Source organism: Melanotaenia boesemani, chromosome 10 (assembly GCF_017639745.1).
Source record: "Melanotaenia boesemani isolate fMelBoe1 chromosome 10, fMelBoe1.pri, whole genome shotgun sequence".
Lineage (NCBI taxonomy): Eukaryota > Metazoa > Chordata > Actinopteri > Atheriniformes > Melanotaeniidae > Melanotaenia > Melanotaenia boesemani.
The window spans coordinates 21861545-21878243 of NC_055691.1; the positions used below are offsets into that span (position 1 = coordinate 21861545).

A 16699-nucleotide genomic window follows, 5' to 3' on the forward strand; every position below is an offset into this window, starting at 1 on the left:
TTTGACCTCAGGGAAGTGCATTAACTTATGAAAAAGGATGTATTATTAATTAAGATGTTTGATTAGATACAAAAGAACATTATCTCTCTTTCTAATCTTTATGCCATGTTCATTGTGGAAGCTATGAAAGTGTAACTGTTTTCAAACTTTTTGCAATAAATTTACTAACTTTACTAACAAAGAAAATAGTAAGTATACATATATGTATAATGTATATATGTCTTCCTCCTCTATTTCATGTATTACTCTCAAAAAACTGCACTAATGTGGAAGGTTGATAGGGTTTTCTAGCTTCACTGATCATACCACATCCAAATGGTCAGTCCACAAAAATCTGCTAATAGAAGAAATCCGGAGTGAGCAACAGTGGAAAGATACTTCTGTTGTTAAACAGAAGAAAAAAGCAAATAGTTTCTCACTCCTGAACAAGTGAATTCCTGCAACAAAATGCCATTGTATTTTCTACTTCATAACAGCCATGGTGTGGTTGTTGTGTAGCAGTAATACAGCAGAGGTGTGGCAGAGCCTTGACAACCCATTTTCACCTAGAAAGTTCTTTGTAAATGGATAGAATAAAACACGGATGAATAGTAAGTGTGTTTAACCCTTTCATTTCTATAATCTATTATTCAAAGAGGAGAGTGATATATATATATATATATATATACATATCTACCTATATCTATATCTATCTATCTATCTATCTATCTATATATATATATATATATATATATACAGAGAGAGAGAGAGAGAGAGAGAGAGAGAGAGAGAGAGAGAGAGAGAGTTCTCTTGAACTTTGAACCCTATCTGAAGCTGAATAAATTTTGGAAAAATCACTGAGCATCTGCCCATCAGGAGCCTTGACCTTAACAATGAGTCATAGCTTTCTCCAAGGCTACAGCCTCATCACAGTAAACATGAGCTATTACTGGGCCTGTTCAGTAAACTATAAATCAAGGAGAAACAACCCTGTAAATGTTGTTACTGTTCTACTAACCTATTTTTATTACCTCCGCCGGAGGTCATGTATTTGGCGGCATTGGTTTGTCTGTCTGTCTGTTAGCAACACAATTCAAAAAGAAAAATTGTGAGGAAATTACACAAATGGAATAAGGAACAAGTGATCAGATTCTGGTGGTGATCCGGAGCACCGCCAGTACTGTGTTAAAGTAACACAGAGAAATAACATTGTCTTATAGGTGAATAAAAGTGTGTTGGAATAACACTGAAAGTCATGAACAAATCTACAACTCTAATTACAAAAAATGGCCACAGTGTAAAGTAAAAATACCAAAAGAATGCAGTGATTACCAAATACAATAGACTAAAACTTTACTCATAACAAAACATAGAAAACATTTTGAACATGAGACTTTTCATGAAAAAAATATCAACTCACCTTTAATTTAATGGCAGCAACACATCCCAAAAACTTTAAACAGCCATGTGTATCACTTTTACCATCATATCTCCTTTAAAAACCAATAACCTATAAACATCTGGTAAATTTGACCTCTGTTAGAGGAATATTGTCCTATTTCTGTCTCATATAGCATTCTGGTTGCTCAGTTGTTTTGAGTCTCAAACTTCTGCCATGAATCCAAACTGCTGTAAAAGATGCAGTGTAGCATTGCTTCAATATGTTCGTTCTTCTCTGAAAAATAAAAGGCATAGAAACTAATGCACCCCCACCAGAGATTAATTGACTTATCCAATCACAAAACAATTTCACTTTGCCTCAGTCCATTTTAGCTCCACTTTGGCCCAAAGAAGTCTGTGGTGTTTCTGGATCATGCTCCTATTCGGGTTCTGTGTCACATAATAGAGCTTTAATCTGCTTTTATGGATAAGATGGCGAACTGTGCTCATCGACAACGATTCTGAAAATGTTTCTCAGCCCATGTAGTGATTTCCATGATTGAATCAAGTATTTCTTTTCACCACAGTGCAGCCTGAGGATCTAAAGATCACAGGTATCCAATATTGATTTTTGTCATGTCCCATGAATAATTTTAGGTTCTCCAAATCTTTGATGATATTATGTACTTTAGATTATGAAACCCGTAGTCTTTGCAATTTCACATTGAGGAAAACTATTCAGAAATTCCTCTTCAGTTTATAGAAACAGTTTTTAACGATTGTTGTATCACCATCTTTATTTACGAGAGGCTCTGCCTCTTTAAGGTGTTCTTTTTATACCAACAATGCTTCTTACCTGTTGTCAATTATTCAAATTAATTTTGAATAATTGCTTATTTTTATAATAGCTTACTTTTCCAGCCTTTGTTGTTCCAACTTTTTTGGCAAATGTTTTTGCAAACCATTGCATTCTGTTAGATTTATATTGTACACATCCTCCCAACTGTTTTGGAAATGGGATCATATGAGATAATACTGTGTATTGTATCACTCCACTCATATTTTCTCACAGCACAGATGTTTTTGTTTTTTGTTCCTGACACTGAATGAGAATTATTTTTGGCACTGAAACCAGTCTTACCTCCATAAAAAGCAGGCACACCCACATGGACTGATGCATCTGTAATAAAAAAAAAAAAGTCATGTCAATACATAAAATCGAGATGCAGCAAAAAACATACCAACAACATTTAAATCCTGTGCATACTATATTGAAGTTATATTTCTGTCACGACTAATGGTAAAAAAAGAAGAAGAAATTATCAAAGCAAATCATGTTCTCATCATATATTATAATGTAATTTTGTTTAGAGAGTTTTGCTGCTAAGAATGTGACAAATGAGTCTAAAGTCAGCCTTGAGCTGAAACACTACATTTGCCTGAAAGCTATCCATGTGACAACCACAGCATCCTGATTTTAATGAGTTAATGATAATCCAATGTTGCAGTGTTAGCCTTCAGAAAATGTGGGTTTAACGTCTCTGTTATGCTGTATTTATATGGTCCCCACAGTTCTATCAAGCATATAATTAAATAATAGCTCTTTAACACTATAGATGTGTGATGGTGTATTCTTGACATTTGCTTAGCTGCCACTGCATTAATGTCAAATTAACCATCAAACCTTTGTTCATGTTGGAGCTAAGACTATTTCATCCCAGTGCCCTCAATCTCCAGTGAAGGCCAGAGATTGCTGCCTGGCTGCTGTCTCTTTAGATAAAAGCAACAATATAAACCTGTATTAAGCTGTATGTATCCAGTGTGTAGTCATGTGAAAAAAAGAACACTCCTTGTAATTCACAGATTTTGCTTATCAGGATGTATGAAAAAAATTATCTCCCTCTTATCTGGTCTAAACTCCATAATGTTGTATGTATCATATTTGAAACAAATACTTTCTGAGACCTTTTGCACCATTTTATGGTAAAAACATAGCTCAAAACCCTGTTGTTTACACAATCTGATGCTTGTCTTCTGCCTGCTGGTGGATACAATAATAATACAATAATGCACTACAATAATTTTGACATCACATGCAAAAAATATTTTTGTCGATTTCTTTTTTTACATTTTGTTAAAACGCTAATTAAAGACTTTAGATTAAAAAATGTAACTTTCTCCCTATTATTTAAATGGTTAAAATACGGTAAATGTGACCTCAGATGAGCAACAAAATGGGATATATAACATTGTGTCCTTTATCAACAAAAACTAAGCCAAGATGCAGAAACAGTGTGAAGAAGAAGCCGAGACTTGGTGAGGACCAGATGATTTTTATTATTTTCTGATAGGTAGAACCTTGAAAATTAAAGGGGTTCTGTTTCCTTTTTCACATGACCATATGCACAGACAAATAGTGTGTTGGGTATTTATGCATCCTTTCTCTTTGTGAAGTGTAGTGTGACCATATTTTCAGCAGGATGTTTTTCAGCTTTAAAAAGAAAAGCCTCGTGTGTATGCATTTTTAGTGTTACAAATATCTTCCTCAGTAAACAAGACAAAAAATATAGATAAACAATATATTCGTAAGAAATATGCAGAGTGAAATCAAACTGCGACAAGTGTGAATTGCCCAAGGTATGGGAACATGGAGGGGGTTGTTTCCTTTTTCAGACAGGTCATTTTCAGGCTTGCTGTTTTCTGTCCACTTTGTTTTGTTTCCAACATAGCTGACTGCACAGCAGCATCCTGCATGGACCCCTGCAAGCTCTAAGCCCTCAAAGGCACGCAGCTCTCCCACTTGGAGATAAACAGTATCTTATATGACAATTGGTGCTTATTTTAGTCATCCCTTCGCAAGTGTACGTATCTAAAATTGACCCAACTCTGACCACATCATTACATTTTTACTGTGCTTATTAAAATCACATTTCTATTTTTGAAGCATTCCTCACAGCCAGTGTCTTCATGTTTATACTCTATCATTAAAAGCTGGCAGTTAGTTGCTTTTTCACACTTCTTTTTTATTCATAGGTGAAATAAGAACCTATTTTCAACAAGAGTGCTGCTATCCAAGCACCCTACCACCTGTCTGATGTTTGTGAAGAATTTTTTTCCATTTCATTTAGATGGTGACACTTGAAGGATGAAGGCCAGACAAGTAGCACTCAAAATACCTAAAGCCTTTGGAATTATAAGTGTTTTTTCCAAGTAATTTTTTAAAAGCAGGCTGCAAACTGCAATTAATGATCTAATTACATTTCTGGAAACCATTGCTACTGCAGTGCCAAATCTGAGTCTAAAGCATGATGTTTGTGTTGGTATTCATCTGACAAAAATAATTCAGAATCCCTATTTAGGTAATTCTGTGATTTAGTTTTGTGTTTTCCTTTGAGCTGAATGTGAAACAGACCTGCAGGAGAAAGTGAGAGGACCAGGAGATGGAGGAGCAGGACGAGGTGCAGCATGGTGTTGAAGTGAGAACCACCTGGTGGGGTTACAGCCAGAAACTCAGCTAATGAAACATTAGCAGGACCTCTTGGTTTTCCCTAAATGGTAAAAAAGAAAGAAAAGAGAAGCAGTTATAATCGGCACATAAGACAATTATTTGAGGGTTAGTACTATGCATTTTATGAGAAATTCTAAAACTGTGCCAATAGTGTTCAGCTTTAAGGAAAAAATACTGGCCAACTACACCATTAATGTTCTTATACAAGTGAACAATTGAACAATGTGGCCTCTTTTGATCCAAACTACACATAAATAAGAAATGAGAGTACTAAAGCTATACAGAAAGCAGGATTTGCTTGTGGACATCCTTTGTGAATTGTATATTTTATTTGCAACATAAGACCAAAGTAAAGTCAAAAATAATAAATAATTCTTAAATATACCCATTTACAAAACTACAAACTAGTGGATGTAATGTGTGTGAACACAGGTGGGCTGCAACCAGTGTGTGTCATAGTAATCACATGTCTATGATCATTGCAGCAGACATCATGTGACAGCATAGCAACATGTGTACATGGGAACTGTACCAGGATCAACCTGAAGCCCATGACAAGCTTCACCAACCAGTCCCAGTTTTCATGTGCACCAGAAGCAGACATGTATCTGCTTCCTGTCAGCCTCCAAGGCACTAGTTTCTTCATCGGCTGATGCCTGATGATTGACATTTGGATGAATGCATGAATATACCAAAAGGAGGCATACTCACATCCTCCAAGTTTTTAAAAGCACACCACCCAGCACGACACCAGCTCTCAGCCTTATTATCCAATAACACAGGATGAAAAGTAACTAAACCCAGTAAATAAACCCAGTGGAAGGAGGTAGATATAAGAGTAATTATAACATCTCTATAAAATCTGACAATATTTTAAAAGTTAAATTGTCAAAGAATGTTCTTTAGAGGGAGAAATATTCACACTGAAGGTAACTGTTGTATTAGTTTTAGAAAGGAAGTCTGAGTGAACTCTCAAACTAAGCACAATTTGAAAATCATGCTTGAATGATGTCATTGTCAATCCCACTTTCCTTTGATGAAACCTCATGGGAAATTATGTGGAGATAAAGTGGATCAGTTACATAAAAACAACAATCTTGGTATAAAATCTTTCCATTAACAACAGTCAGTTAAGAAGTGTCCCCAACCTGATTTTTTTTTTTTTTTTTTTTTTTGACACTGTGAAATTTATATTCATGTAGTGTCACAACACCTAACATCACATCAGGAACAGCAGGCCTGTCCTTTTTTCCCAGGCCAGGCTGGATTGGTAAGTGCTGATCAGAGTGTAATTGAACATGAGGGAAAGACAACTGATTATTTGTGACCACCCTGAGGTGCCAACTGGTAGACACTAGGAGGTCTGATGGTAGGATATAGAGCTCAGATCTCACAAGACAAATAAAGTCTTACTACAGAAAATGGATTATTACAGAAGAGGGAGTGCCTGCAACATGCCATCTTTGCATGACACAAGCAAAAACCTTCAAGTAACATGAGGCTAAACATCTATACACACATTTTGACAGGTGGAGGAGGAAAAGCCAGGCAACCTGAATCCTGCATCAAGTGTCCAGTACGGTGGACATTCAGTAATGCATGAGATGTGAAGATGTAAGAAAACCATACAGAGGGGAATTCATCTCTATGTGGGACTGTATCCTAGCAACACCTTTTAAAAGCAGCAGTTTGTGTGCTGCAGGGGGTCTTTTGTGACCAGCAATGAAACTATGCAAACATTCATTTAAATCTAGAACAACACTGCTGTTGTGGACGGAAGACGTGCGGTGCTGTGTTCATCTACAGTATTAAATATATTCATTTCTTGAAGCCAGACAAAGCTGTGAAAACATATATTAGTTGTTAATAACTCAGTCCTCCTAATTCTGCAGCTGTGCTGCTGCTGTAAGTACTGTGTCTGCTCTTTATGAATCATAAATGTTCTTAATAGATGCATTTAGGAGAATAAGGACAGAAAACAAAACCTCATTATAGCGCCATCTTTGTGAAAGAGCTAATTCCATCTCTGCCATTACGTACTGTCATTGATAAACTGCAAAATCCCACCAGACTTGCACCACACATAAAAGTAGCAAGCTCCTAAAATCAGTATTAATGCTGCCTTCTACTTCATTGGTCTTATGTCAGCAGCCTGAAAGCACGTGATGAAAGCACTCCAGCTATCCCTGTAAATCACCTGGCCCAGTCGTGAAAGCCCTCAAACAAGGCCGTTTCTTCTCTCCCATAAATCACACTCAGGATGCTGCCAGAGCTATTACTGCTGTGGGTTTGATTCTGGTGATTTCTTTTCTTTTCTTTTTTGTCAATCTTTTTTCTATCGTATGCTTTGCTTCTCTGAAATTCATTCTCTTTCCACGTCCTTCCTTCGCCTAGACTGTCCGGTCTTATTGCTCTGAAAACCCCACATCATATTACATCCAGTAGAGCTTTCCTGGGTCAGATTCTGAAATTCAACTGCTGCAGTCCTATGATCGATACTGCCGTAAGTGCTTTTTATCATGACCCCAAAACTTCCTAAAGGCTTTTCTGTGTTTGGCCCAATGGGAGTCGCATAATTGAGTGGGTAACTTAAGAGAAATGTCTTCCCTCCTGAGTTGTGCAGATTCAGCGATGTGGGGGAGGTGACGAGAGCTCAGAGTGGAGGAGAGGATGGTGGAGGGGTCAGAGTGGTAGACTTCAAAAACAAGACGTTGCTCTAGCAACCCCATCCCCCCTACCATCACCACAATCAGTCATTACCAGAAGATTTGCTGTAATCCTACAAGGAGAAGCCAAACTGGGTTTAACACTGGATTGGTCTTAATCAGTTTTAGAGAGGAAAACGAGCACTGACAGACAAGTGTCATCTCCAGTTGCATCTTGGTCATGTCAGCCTACATCAGGATGTTAGTCAAATATAAAAGCATGCAGTGAAAGGTGCTCAGTATCTCTAGTACCACAGTGATGACATAGTGATGGTTTATGACAAGCCTGCATTTAATGTCAAACCCTGCTTTGTTTTCTCTGAACCCTAACCAGATTTTCTATTTTATAAATCTAAACGAGTGATTTTGTTGCATAAACTGTACAGAACTAAAGAAAAGAGAAAGGAAGTGAAGTTAAAGGGAGGAGGAGGAAGAGTGGAAAATGTAATGGCAACATATCTTCCTGGTGACGGGGTTGATTGAAAAGGTGGAGAACTCTTTCAGAAAATTTCAGTACAAATCTGATTATTATTTTTAATCTTATTTGCTCTTATAGTTGCAGGTGGTCAGTCATTACCGACTCTAAGAAAATGTGTTGGCTATAACTTACCTATGAGATTATCATTGATCTTCTGGTTCTCAAAAAATCCTAATAAATATATTTTCTATGCTATCTGGTTCCCCTGTCCTGCTTTTAGTGTTGTTTTTTTTCCTTAATATAACCCCCAACCTTTCCAGATGATGTATTCCTCCTTATAAGGAGGCATGCAATATGTGATATGGAATCCAATATTTCAGAAAAACCATATCTGGAGACTAATCGTAAAATCTAAACATTAATAATGCTGCATGAGATTTAGCATCTTTGCCAAATCCTGCTGGGAGAAAAAACAAGTGATAAAGAGAAAGAGAGGAACATTGGCTGAGATTAAATTAAGATGAAACAGTGAGACATTGAGTCTGACATCAGCTGTGAGAGGCAGCTGGGTCTCGGTCTGCTGTGAAGGGTATGTTCAATCTCTTTAGAGTAATTTATCCAGAACCTGTGGAGCTGTTTTTCCTGACACACCTTTGTTAGGTCATACAAAACCCTGTCTGACAAGTATCCTGTAAATCCATAATGGGAGTCCACTGAAGCTGCTGGGTTATTTGACAGTAATTTTCCAGTCACTGGACGTTTCCTGGCCATGAGCACAGTTCTCTTTCTTCCAGCTAAAGTCTATGTTTAGAAGCAAAGATCAGCTTTGATATCACTAACAAATCAGTTCTCCACAGTTTCTTTGTTTTTTTCTAATATATTCTGTTATTGTAAATCATGCTCAGTTAAAAAGTGGGAAAGGCTATTAAAATAATAATTATGGAGTCCGAATTGGGCCGGTTTTTTGTTAAATAGAGTACAAAGACAAAAAGAAAGAAAGAAAAATCCTCTGATGACATCATACACCTGATACGACTACTCACAGCTTTTAACATAATTCCCAGAATTAGTCACGTGATCCATTTCTTTTTATAGGCTGAATCAGTTCTATTTTACCACAAAGAAGTGGGAATGCAATTCATCTAACCTATGAATTATTCATGACAAAATCATTGATCATACATGCACAAGTAAGCCATTGTCAGCCTGTTCGCTTTAACCTTAGCTCTGAAAGATCTACTTTAAACATAGAATGTACTGCAGCACCGCACTTGGTGACATGTAAACATGATTTTATCTCTCAAAAGACCAACAGAAAGACTCAGTTAAGAACAGGATATGCTCATTGGTTATCTAAGCCTATTCTATGGTAGATAAAGCAATAACCCCAAGACACACAGAAGATAAAAATGCTTTGTGTTCACAGATCTCCTGCTGATAGGTAGAAACTGGTTCAGTACTTGACAAAAAAGAGCTTTATTTCTCTTTGATGTCTTATGCAGCTAAAATTTACTTTTTACTTTTGTCTATTGAGTAATCTGAGCCAAAGTCACTGAAAACTGTAGTTATTTTCAGGAGCTCACATGTTTATTAATGAAACAAAGGTAAATTTAACACTTAAACTAAGGTTTAATTTACTGCAGCAGCTTTAACGCAAAAATACTACTTACTAATATTTGGTGTTTGCAGGGTTGGCAACCAAGTCTGAATTCATTTAGAGGTAGTTATCTTAAATTTAAATAGCTTTAGACTGTAATTATTTTTCTTTATCCACGGGAAAAATCCTTTACAACCCTGACAAACTTTTGTAGAGAATTCTTCATGATGTAATTAAGCTGCAGATGATGCAGCTATGGCTCTTTCACTGTGTCACCCTGTCTCGCTTCCTCTGCCGTCTTCTCTCTATCTCAGTCTCTCACTCGATAGAAACAGCCATGCTAATGTAAGCTATTTATCCCAACCCCTGCCGTCAACACAAAACCCCCCGGGGCCACCGCTTCAGCAAACTCAGCTGGCCTGAATATCAATGACACCAGTCATTCAACCCATGAGCACTGAAGCTGGACCCCTGTGTGCATAAAATTAACCTAAAATCAAGAGGTGTCTGTAAATTAATGCAAAATTGCCCTATAAACATGGTAATAATAATAATAAAAAAAAGGGTCCCTTTCCCCTTCAGTCACTGACAAGCAACAAGGTGGTCATTATTTTTGAAGCAGCAGCCTTCTGCATCCAAACTTAAACCCTGCACCAACTTTGCTCTCATCATTAACCTGACAGCAAGCCAGACACATCATCATCATCATCATCGCCACTGCCCAGGAAAAACTAAGCTGTAGAGAGCAAAAACAAGACATTCTTTGTAAAAAGAAAAAAAGAAAAAAAAAACACTTCAATAGAAACCCTTCGAGAGACTTCAGCTCCACCTGAACAAAAGCACATGCAAACAAAACAGTGATATGCTATACTCGTATAGAACCATTCTTTGTCTATACATAATCAAATCCAGATAATCCAATTCAGGGTTGCAACAAGGTAGGAGCCTTTTTCAGGCAAGATGCAGGGTACAGAGACAAATAACCAAACCTAGATCAATATAGACTCGGCAATTAACCTAATACTTGTGTTTTTGTGGGAAGAAGATACATATGCATGGGGAAAACATGCTAATTTAACACAGAAAGACTGCAGTCAAGATTGGAGCCGGTAATCTACTTGCTGTGATGCAGGGATGCTACACTTTGCCATAATACAGATCTAGATGGGGAAATTAATATAATAATGACAAATTAACTTTGTAACTTCTCAAAACAATGAACAAATAATGATTTGTTTCTACATTATAACACAACACCACAACAAAAGGAAAAACACTGATTTAAAGCCAACTGTGAACAACAGTTCCTGACAATTTATACAGCCTACTACATCTCAACCCTTAGTTTTTACATGTAACACAACTTCTGCTAAAGGGCATAATAGGCTTGCAGAGCATCTTTATGGTAATGAAACACAGAAAAACACTGACCTTTCAGTGCAACAGCCTTGGAAGAGTGTGACACATTCAACGACGCAACAATGCTCAAGAGAAAGCCTGCACATATGTGATTCCAAGTATGGAAAGTGTGTCACATCATTTATGATAAATTGTGTCATAAAGTCAAAGGTCAGAAGAGGCTTACACTCAATCAAGAAAAGAGTGCTCTGCTTAATTACTTCATGCCACATCTGTCTAATAACGATATTGACTAAGTTGTTTCACCAAGAGAGCAGTGACATGCTTTAAAAGCTACACGTCCCAGTGTCCATTCACAAATAGAGCCCACTGCCATAAATAATTGTAATTAGTACATGACAGGGTGCAGCTTATTCTTGATGCGAAGCTGTAACGATAAAGAAGAAAATTCATGGACAAGAGGACAATTGCTGTCTTGACTTATGCCATGAAAAGCTATCAATAGCTTTATATTGCTAGAAGTAAAGAAGAAAAAAAAGGGCAAGGAGAGTGTGGTGTACCTCAGCTTATTGCTTACCTTGCAGTGTAGAGCTATCATGGCAGTAGCTATGTGACAGGACAAGCTACTTAGCAGCCCATGTCCCCCATCCCCTTCAACATGCCTACCCTGCCAAGTGTCCTAAATACGCAGCTCTATTGTCTGCCTCAGAAAGAAGCAATGCCGCTGGATGCAGGGACTCTCTCTACAAGGTGCAAAGGAGGAGGGAGAGACGATGGGAAAAGAAAAGGACAATTCCCCTGACTGGACAGGGAGCCATGCAAATGGGATGCCAGTGAGGGAGCTTCCCTGCAGCGAAAAAGCCCCATAGAGGGATCATCCAACTGTGGTCGCAGTTTAATCTCTTAAGCTCTCCTGTCCCACTCACGCACATGGAGAAAACAGCCCCCCACACCAAAAATACAAACTGAAACCATGCTCACAGACACACAGTATCCAAACTTCAACCCTGCCTTATCTCGGTTCTCATCATTAACCGTGCAGCAAGCCAGACGTATCATCAACACTGTCAGTGTCAACAACTTCTCTGCTGCTGTCACAAAGAGAGCAACTTTTCCCAGAGCAGATGACCAAAACAGACCAAATATAAGACATATAAGACAAGACAAGAAAAATATTCCAGAGATCATGTTCCAAAACTTCCCCTAATCCTATATCTGTACATCAAAAGGTTTACCCCATGCAAAAGGAAGAACATAATAACCCCAAACCATCTTAGATTTATATTAAACTCTTCACCTTGAAACATGGTTAGTTGAGTGAGATCTATTTAGCTTTTACGTACATTAACAAAACAAATCAAATGTAGACATATAACCAGTCTATATACATATATATTACATATATATAGATATATCTATATATCTATTTATAGATATATAGATATATATGTTTTATTTATTTATAAACATTTATATATATATATATAGTTCAGGTCAAACTGTGGCAGCCTTGCTCAGAGGTCCACAGTGGTTTGCTTCCATACCCAGTCTGGGGTCTTGAACCTGGGACCCTCAGATCTAGGTATGCCTCTCTAACTGCTACCATTTCCCCATACAGTACCAAATATAATGTAACTGCTATAATCATCTTTCATCATTTCACAGATTTATGAGTGTTTATCTCTATAATTAAAACCAAAGCAGAGGAAGTTTAAATACTTCAATAATTGCTAAATCAACATGTTGCCATAAAAGATTATTAGTAAAGCATGGAAAAAACCTACAACCCTGAAAAGTATACAGTCAGGCCCAGACATATTTGGACAAAACGACTATTTTTATGATTTTGGCTCTGTATGCCACCATGTTGGATTGTAAATTAAACAACTGATGTAACTGAAGTGCAGACTATGGTTTAATTCAAACAGCTGAGCAAAAATAACCAATACAGCATTAAGGAATAGCAATAATTTTGATGCAAAGTCTCCTCATTTTAAGGGCTGAAAACATTAAACAAAAACATTAGACAATCAACATTACTGTAGATAAAATGTTTATTTTTAATACTTTGTTGAGAATTCTTTGCAGGCAATGACTGCTTTAAGTCTGGGACCCATGAAGCTTGGAGGTGGGAAGACAACAATGAAAAAAAAAAGCATTGAACTGATTATGACATGTTTATGTCTCACATATTTACGTGAATCATAATAGACCTTCATTCACAGTGGGAGTCTTAAACTGGGTTTGGGACTGGGAATAACACAAACAGGATGCGGAAAAATACAATAAAAAGAGAATGTTTTCGTAACACAAGAGGCTTCATGTAAAAAAAGCGTCATCACTCATTCAAGTGATTACAAGAAACAACAGTGGATGTTAAAAGGTAAGAGCACCCTGTTTAGGTGATAAAGGATAATGCATCCATGCTAGAATGTACCCCGTAAGGTCATGAATTGACAAAGTGTCTGCACTTAACCTTTGAGCCATTACCGCTAATGGATGGGGTCAAGAGACTTACAGTTGAAGCTTGAGACCAAATCAAGTTTGATGGCTGTTATTTAGATCTACCAGGCAGGAGAATTATGCAAAGAAGCACAAATTCTTCCTTATAGCGGGCACTCTACTGCTATTCATAAAGCATGAACTCGCTGGCTAATCAAAACCAGCTCAAATGGTTTCAGAATATGCAGCATGTGGAGCAAGGCAGATTGCAATGGCAGAACATCGCTGGCCTTGTGGCTTTGAGGTTTTTCTTCCCTTCAGATTTTTCCAAGACTTCTGACTCAGTACAATCACACTAATCCAAATAAGGATGGCTTTCTCTTATTGGTGCATGTAATGAGAGGTGCAGAACATTTAGTTTCTTCTCAAAGTTCCCTCTGAACACAGCGGACAAACTAAGTGTTTGCATGCGTGCCAGCAAAACACTTAGCAAAAAGCTCTGATAACACACCTGATGCATGTGAGGAATTTTCAATCAACACCGTGACTTTCTGCTCAATAAATTTGGCAGATTTGAATACAGAAAGTCAAAATAAAAGACATCAGCCATTCTCCAGTCATTTATCCAGACTGTTTATCAGCACATTAGGATCAGCAGATGACTGATGGTGCAGATAATTGTGCAAACTAATATAACTCTTAACTCTGCTCTCATAAACATTATAAATAAACTAGATCTTCTGGTGACAACATGGATTTATTTTTTCTTAGCAACTGCAGGTACATTAGTACTATTTGTGATTTGCCTTTTTTGCTGCCATCCTCTCAGTTTCTGCTCCTTCTCACCACATGATATGGAGCTCCATCAGCATGCAATGAGACTTGAAGAAAACATGTTAGCAACTCAAATGGCTATATTCTGAGCTCTTATGAAAATCAGAATTCATTTTGTTGAATTTAACCAGCATTCATCAACAAGGGTCAATCAATCAAGGGTCCTCAACACCTATTTCTGCAATCATTCCTCAGCTTCTTTTGAGTTTTATGTATGTATCAGTGGGTGTGTAATCAGCTCCATCTTGCTTAGCATGTATAGTGTTATCTCATGTACCACAGGTTAAGAACAGGTCAGTGAAAAACAAATAGCTTGCCTCCCATATACATGATTTAAGGGGCATAACGCTAATAACATTTTGCTGCTCCTTTTTATGGTTGATTGATAATTGAACAGGCAGAACTACTGTCTCTTAAATGTTTTCGTTTAAGCCAAAGTAAATTGCCACTGATTGCCCAGATCTGATTCTTCCCTTTATCACTGCTCAGTGAGTCAGCTGAAAAGAAGAGAGGCACAATGAAGTAACCAAGCTGTGACTTAGGAGCAGAGACCAACTGGACCCAGTGTCCTAGAAAGCGCTTTTGTGTGCATGTTAATGTGAGCAGAGCCAAGAGGTTTGGGTAAAACAGGGACCTTGAAAGGCAATCAGTCCTTATTACAAATGCAAGGCGGTTGCTATGAAATAAATAGAAAAATAAGACAAAAATATTGATAAGTTATCAGTTTTACCATGTGTGATCCACGTCTGAAAAAATATTCCTAGATAAACCTTTTTACAGGTACACCACATTATGTGACTTCTTCTCTCTCAGAGCTAGTTCTTGTGGCTTTTTGTCCAGCTGGTGTTTATTGTGAACACAGCCACATTAAGGGAGAAGTGCCTTGTTCCCCTCCAACCTCTGCACAGTTGGCTGAACATTTTAGTAAATGTCAGGATTGAGGCCCCATACTCAAAAATATGGAATACATGTTTAGCAGGAGCATCAGGTTTATCTTTGTCTTTTAATAAAAATGTTCAGTAGCCTGGCAACCAATCTCTGATCAACCTCACATGTTAGATTTGCCCTGGCTGGTCAAGTTTAAGTGAGGCCTTGCCTTGTTGAACCACAGGAAAAAATCATTTAAAAACAAATAAAATTAATTAATTATTTAACATCTTTTGTAATATTTCCCATAAGATGTTGGGCAATTATTTACATGCACTATTAACAAATCCAAGTCTTTATTCACCTATAGCTGCCATTTTATTTACTTCCTCTGCTACATTTTGAACGATTTTTTGAACTTGATTAATTAATAATTTTGTCCATTTTTTTGACCATTTGCATACATAGTCTTGGCTTCCATTTGAAGATGTGGAAAGTGACCCTGAATTCAAAGCAGAAACATGTTATGCTGCTGTTGGGCTAAGTGATGTAAAATCATATATACATGAAATCTTTGTTGTGATTTATTTTACAGTAACAGTGTTTTACAGGCCCTTTTATGTCCAGTTGGAGCATGCTCTGTACAGTATTACTTCACCTCTGGTTTTTGGATTCTTTAATGGAAATTGTTCTTTTTAGACTTTTGTACAACATTTTGAGTTTAATTTCCGGGACTCCTGCTATCCAAAGATAACCACTTTATTATGAACATGATACATTTTCACAAGACATTTGATGATGAACATGGTCTTTTATTTGCCCTAATATGAGCTACACGCTGGTAATGGAACAAATGCATCAAAGGAAGCATTGATATAAACAAGTCACACCCTGAATGTGCAGGGATATGTCCTACAGTAATCACACATGAAAAATAAGCTATGAATGTTTAATGAACGGGTGCCTCTGTGATTAAAACATATGCAATACATCAGAAGAGGAAAAAAATGCAAGCATTTTTGCATGCTGACCTTGGAGGGAATACATAGATATAGATAATGTTGTAATACACATCCCCAGTATTCTTATAATAATTTACAAAGAAAAAGGCACACATACATGTACTGTACACAAATCCAGACCCACATACATAATGCTTGAATAGGCTGAGCCTTTGGCTGTGCAACACTGCAGTGTTGGGTAGAATGCTTCATTCTGAGGGGTAGATATTGAGCCATTCCCTTTACAGAGGGCAGAATCCTAAAGCCAGCAGACATATGTGGGGCCAGAGAATCTACACACACAAACACATTTGCTCACAATAACCAAAGAAAAGAAGGAGTGTTTTCCAACCTTGCACTGCATACAAACCAAAATGTGAAGCCTCTCGTTCACCCATATGTGCTCCCTCGCAAAAACCTCAGAAGTTTTCACAGATGCACTTCGACAAGCTTTCAGACACGGTCAAGTTAGAGTTGACTTGGCTGCAGGGAAACCAGCTGTTTATCACTCCGCCACAGTGGGCTTCAGGATAAAGTGTTAGTCTGTTGCTGGTTAGTGGCCGCTGTCACGGCATCCGTTCTGTGACGAGGACTGTGGCACACATGAAT

General features: G+C 37.5%; 1 protein-coding gene across 1 annotated transcript in view; it reads right to left on the reverse strand.

Annotated features, from left to right (window-relative positions):
- The window catches only part of cntn1a (contactin 1a), a 64328-nt gene that overhangs the window by 32204 nt on the left and 15425 nt on the right, over positions 1-16699 (reverse strand). The window contains exons 2-3 of the mRNA XM_041996434.1: positions 4772-4907; positions 2501-2539 (exon numbers count right to left, since the gene is read on the reverse strand). Of these exons, the coding sequence (XP_041852368.1) occupies positions 2501-2539; positions 4772-4826 (94 nt within the window). The 5' untranslated portion in view covers positions 4827-4907. The remainder of the gene's footprint in view (positions 1-2500; positions 2540-4771; positions 4908-16699) is intronic.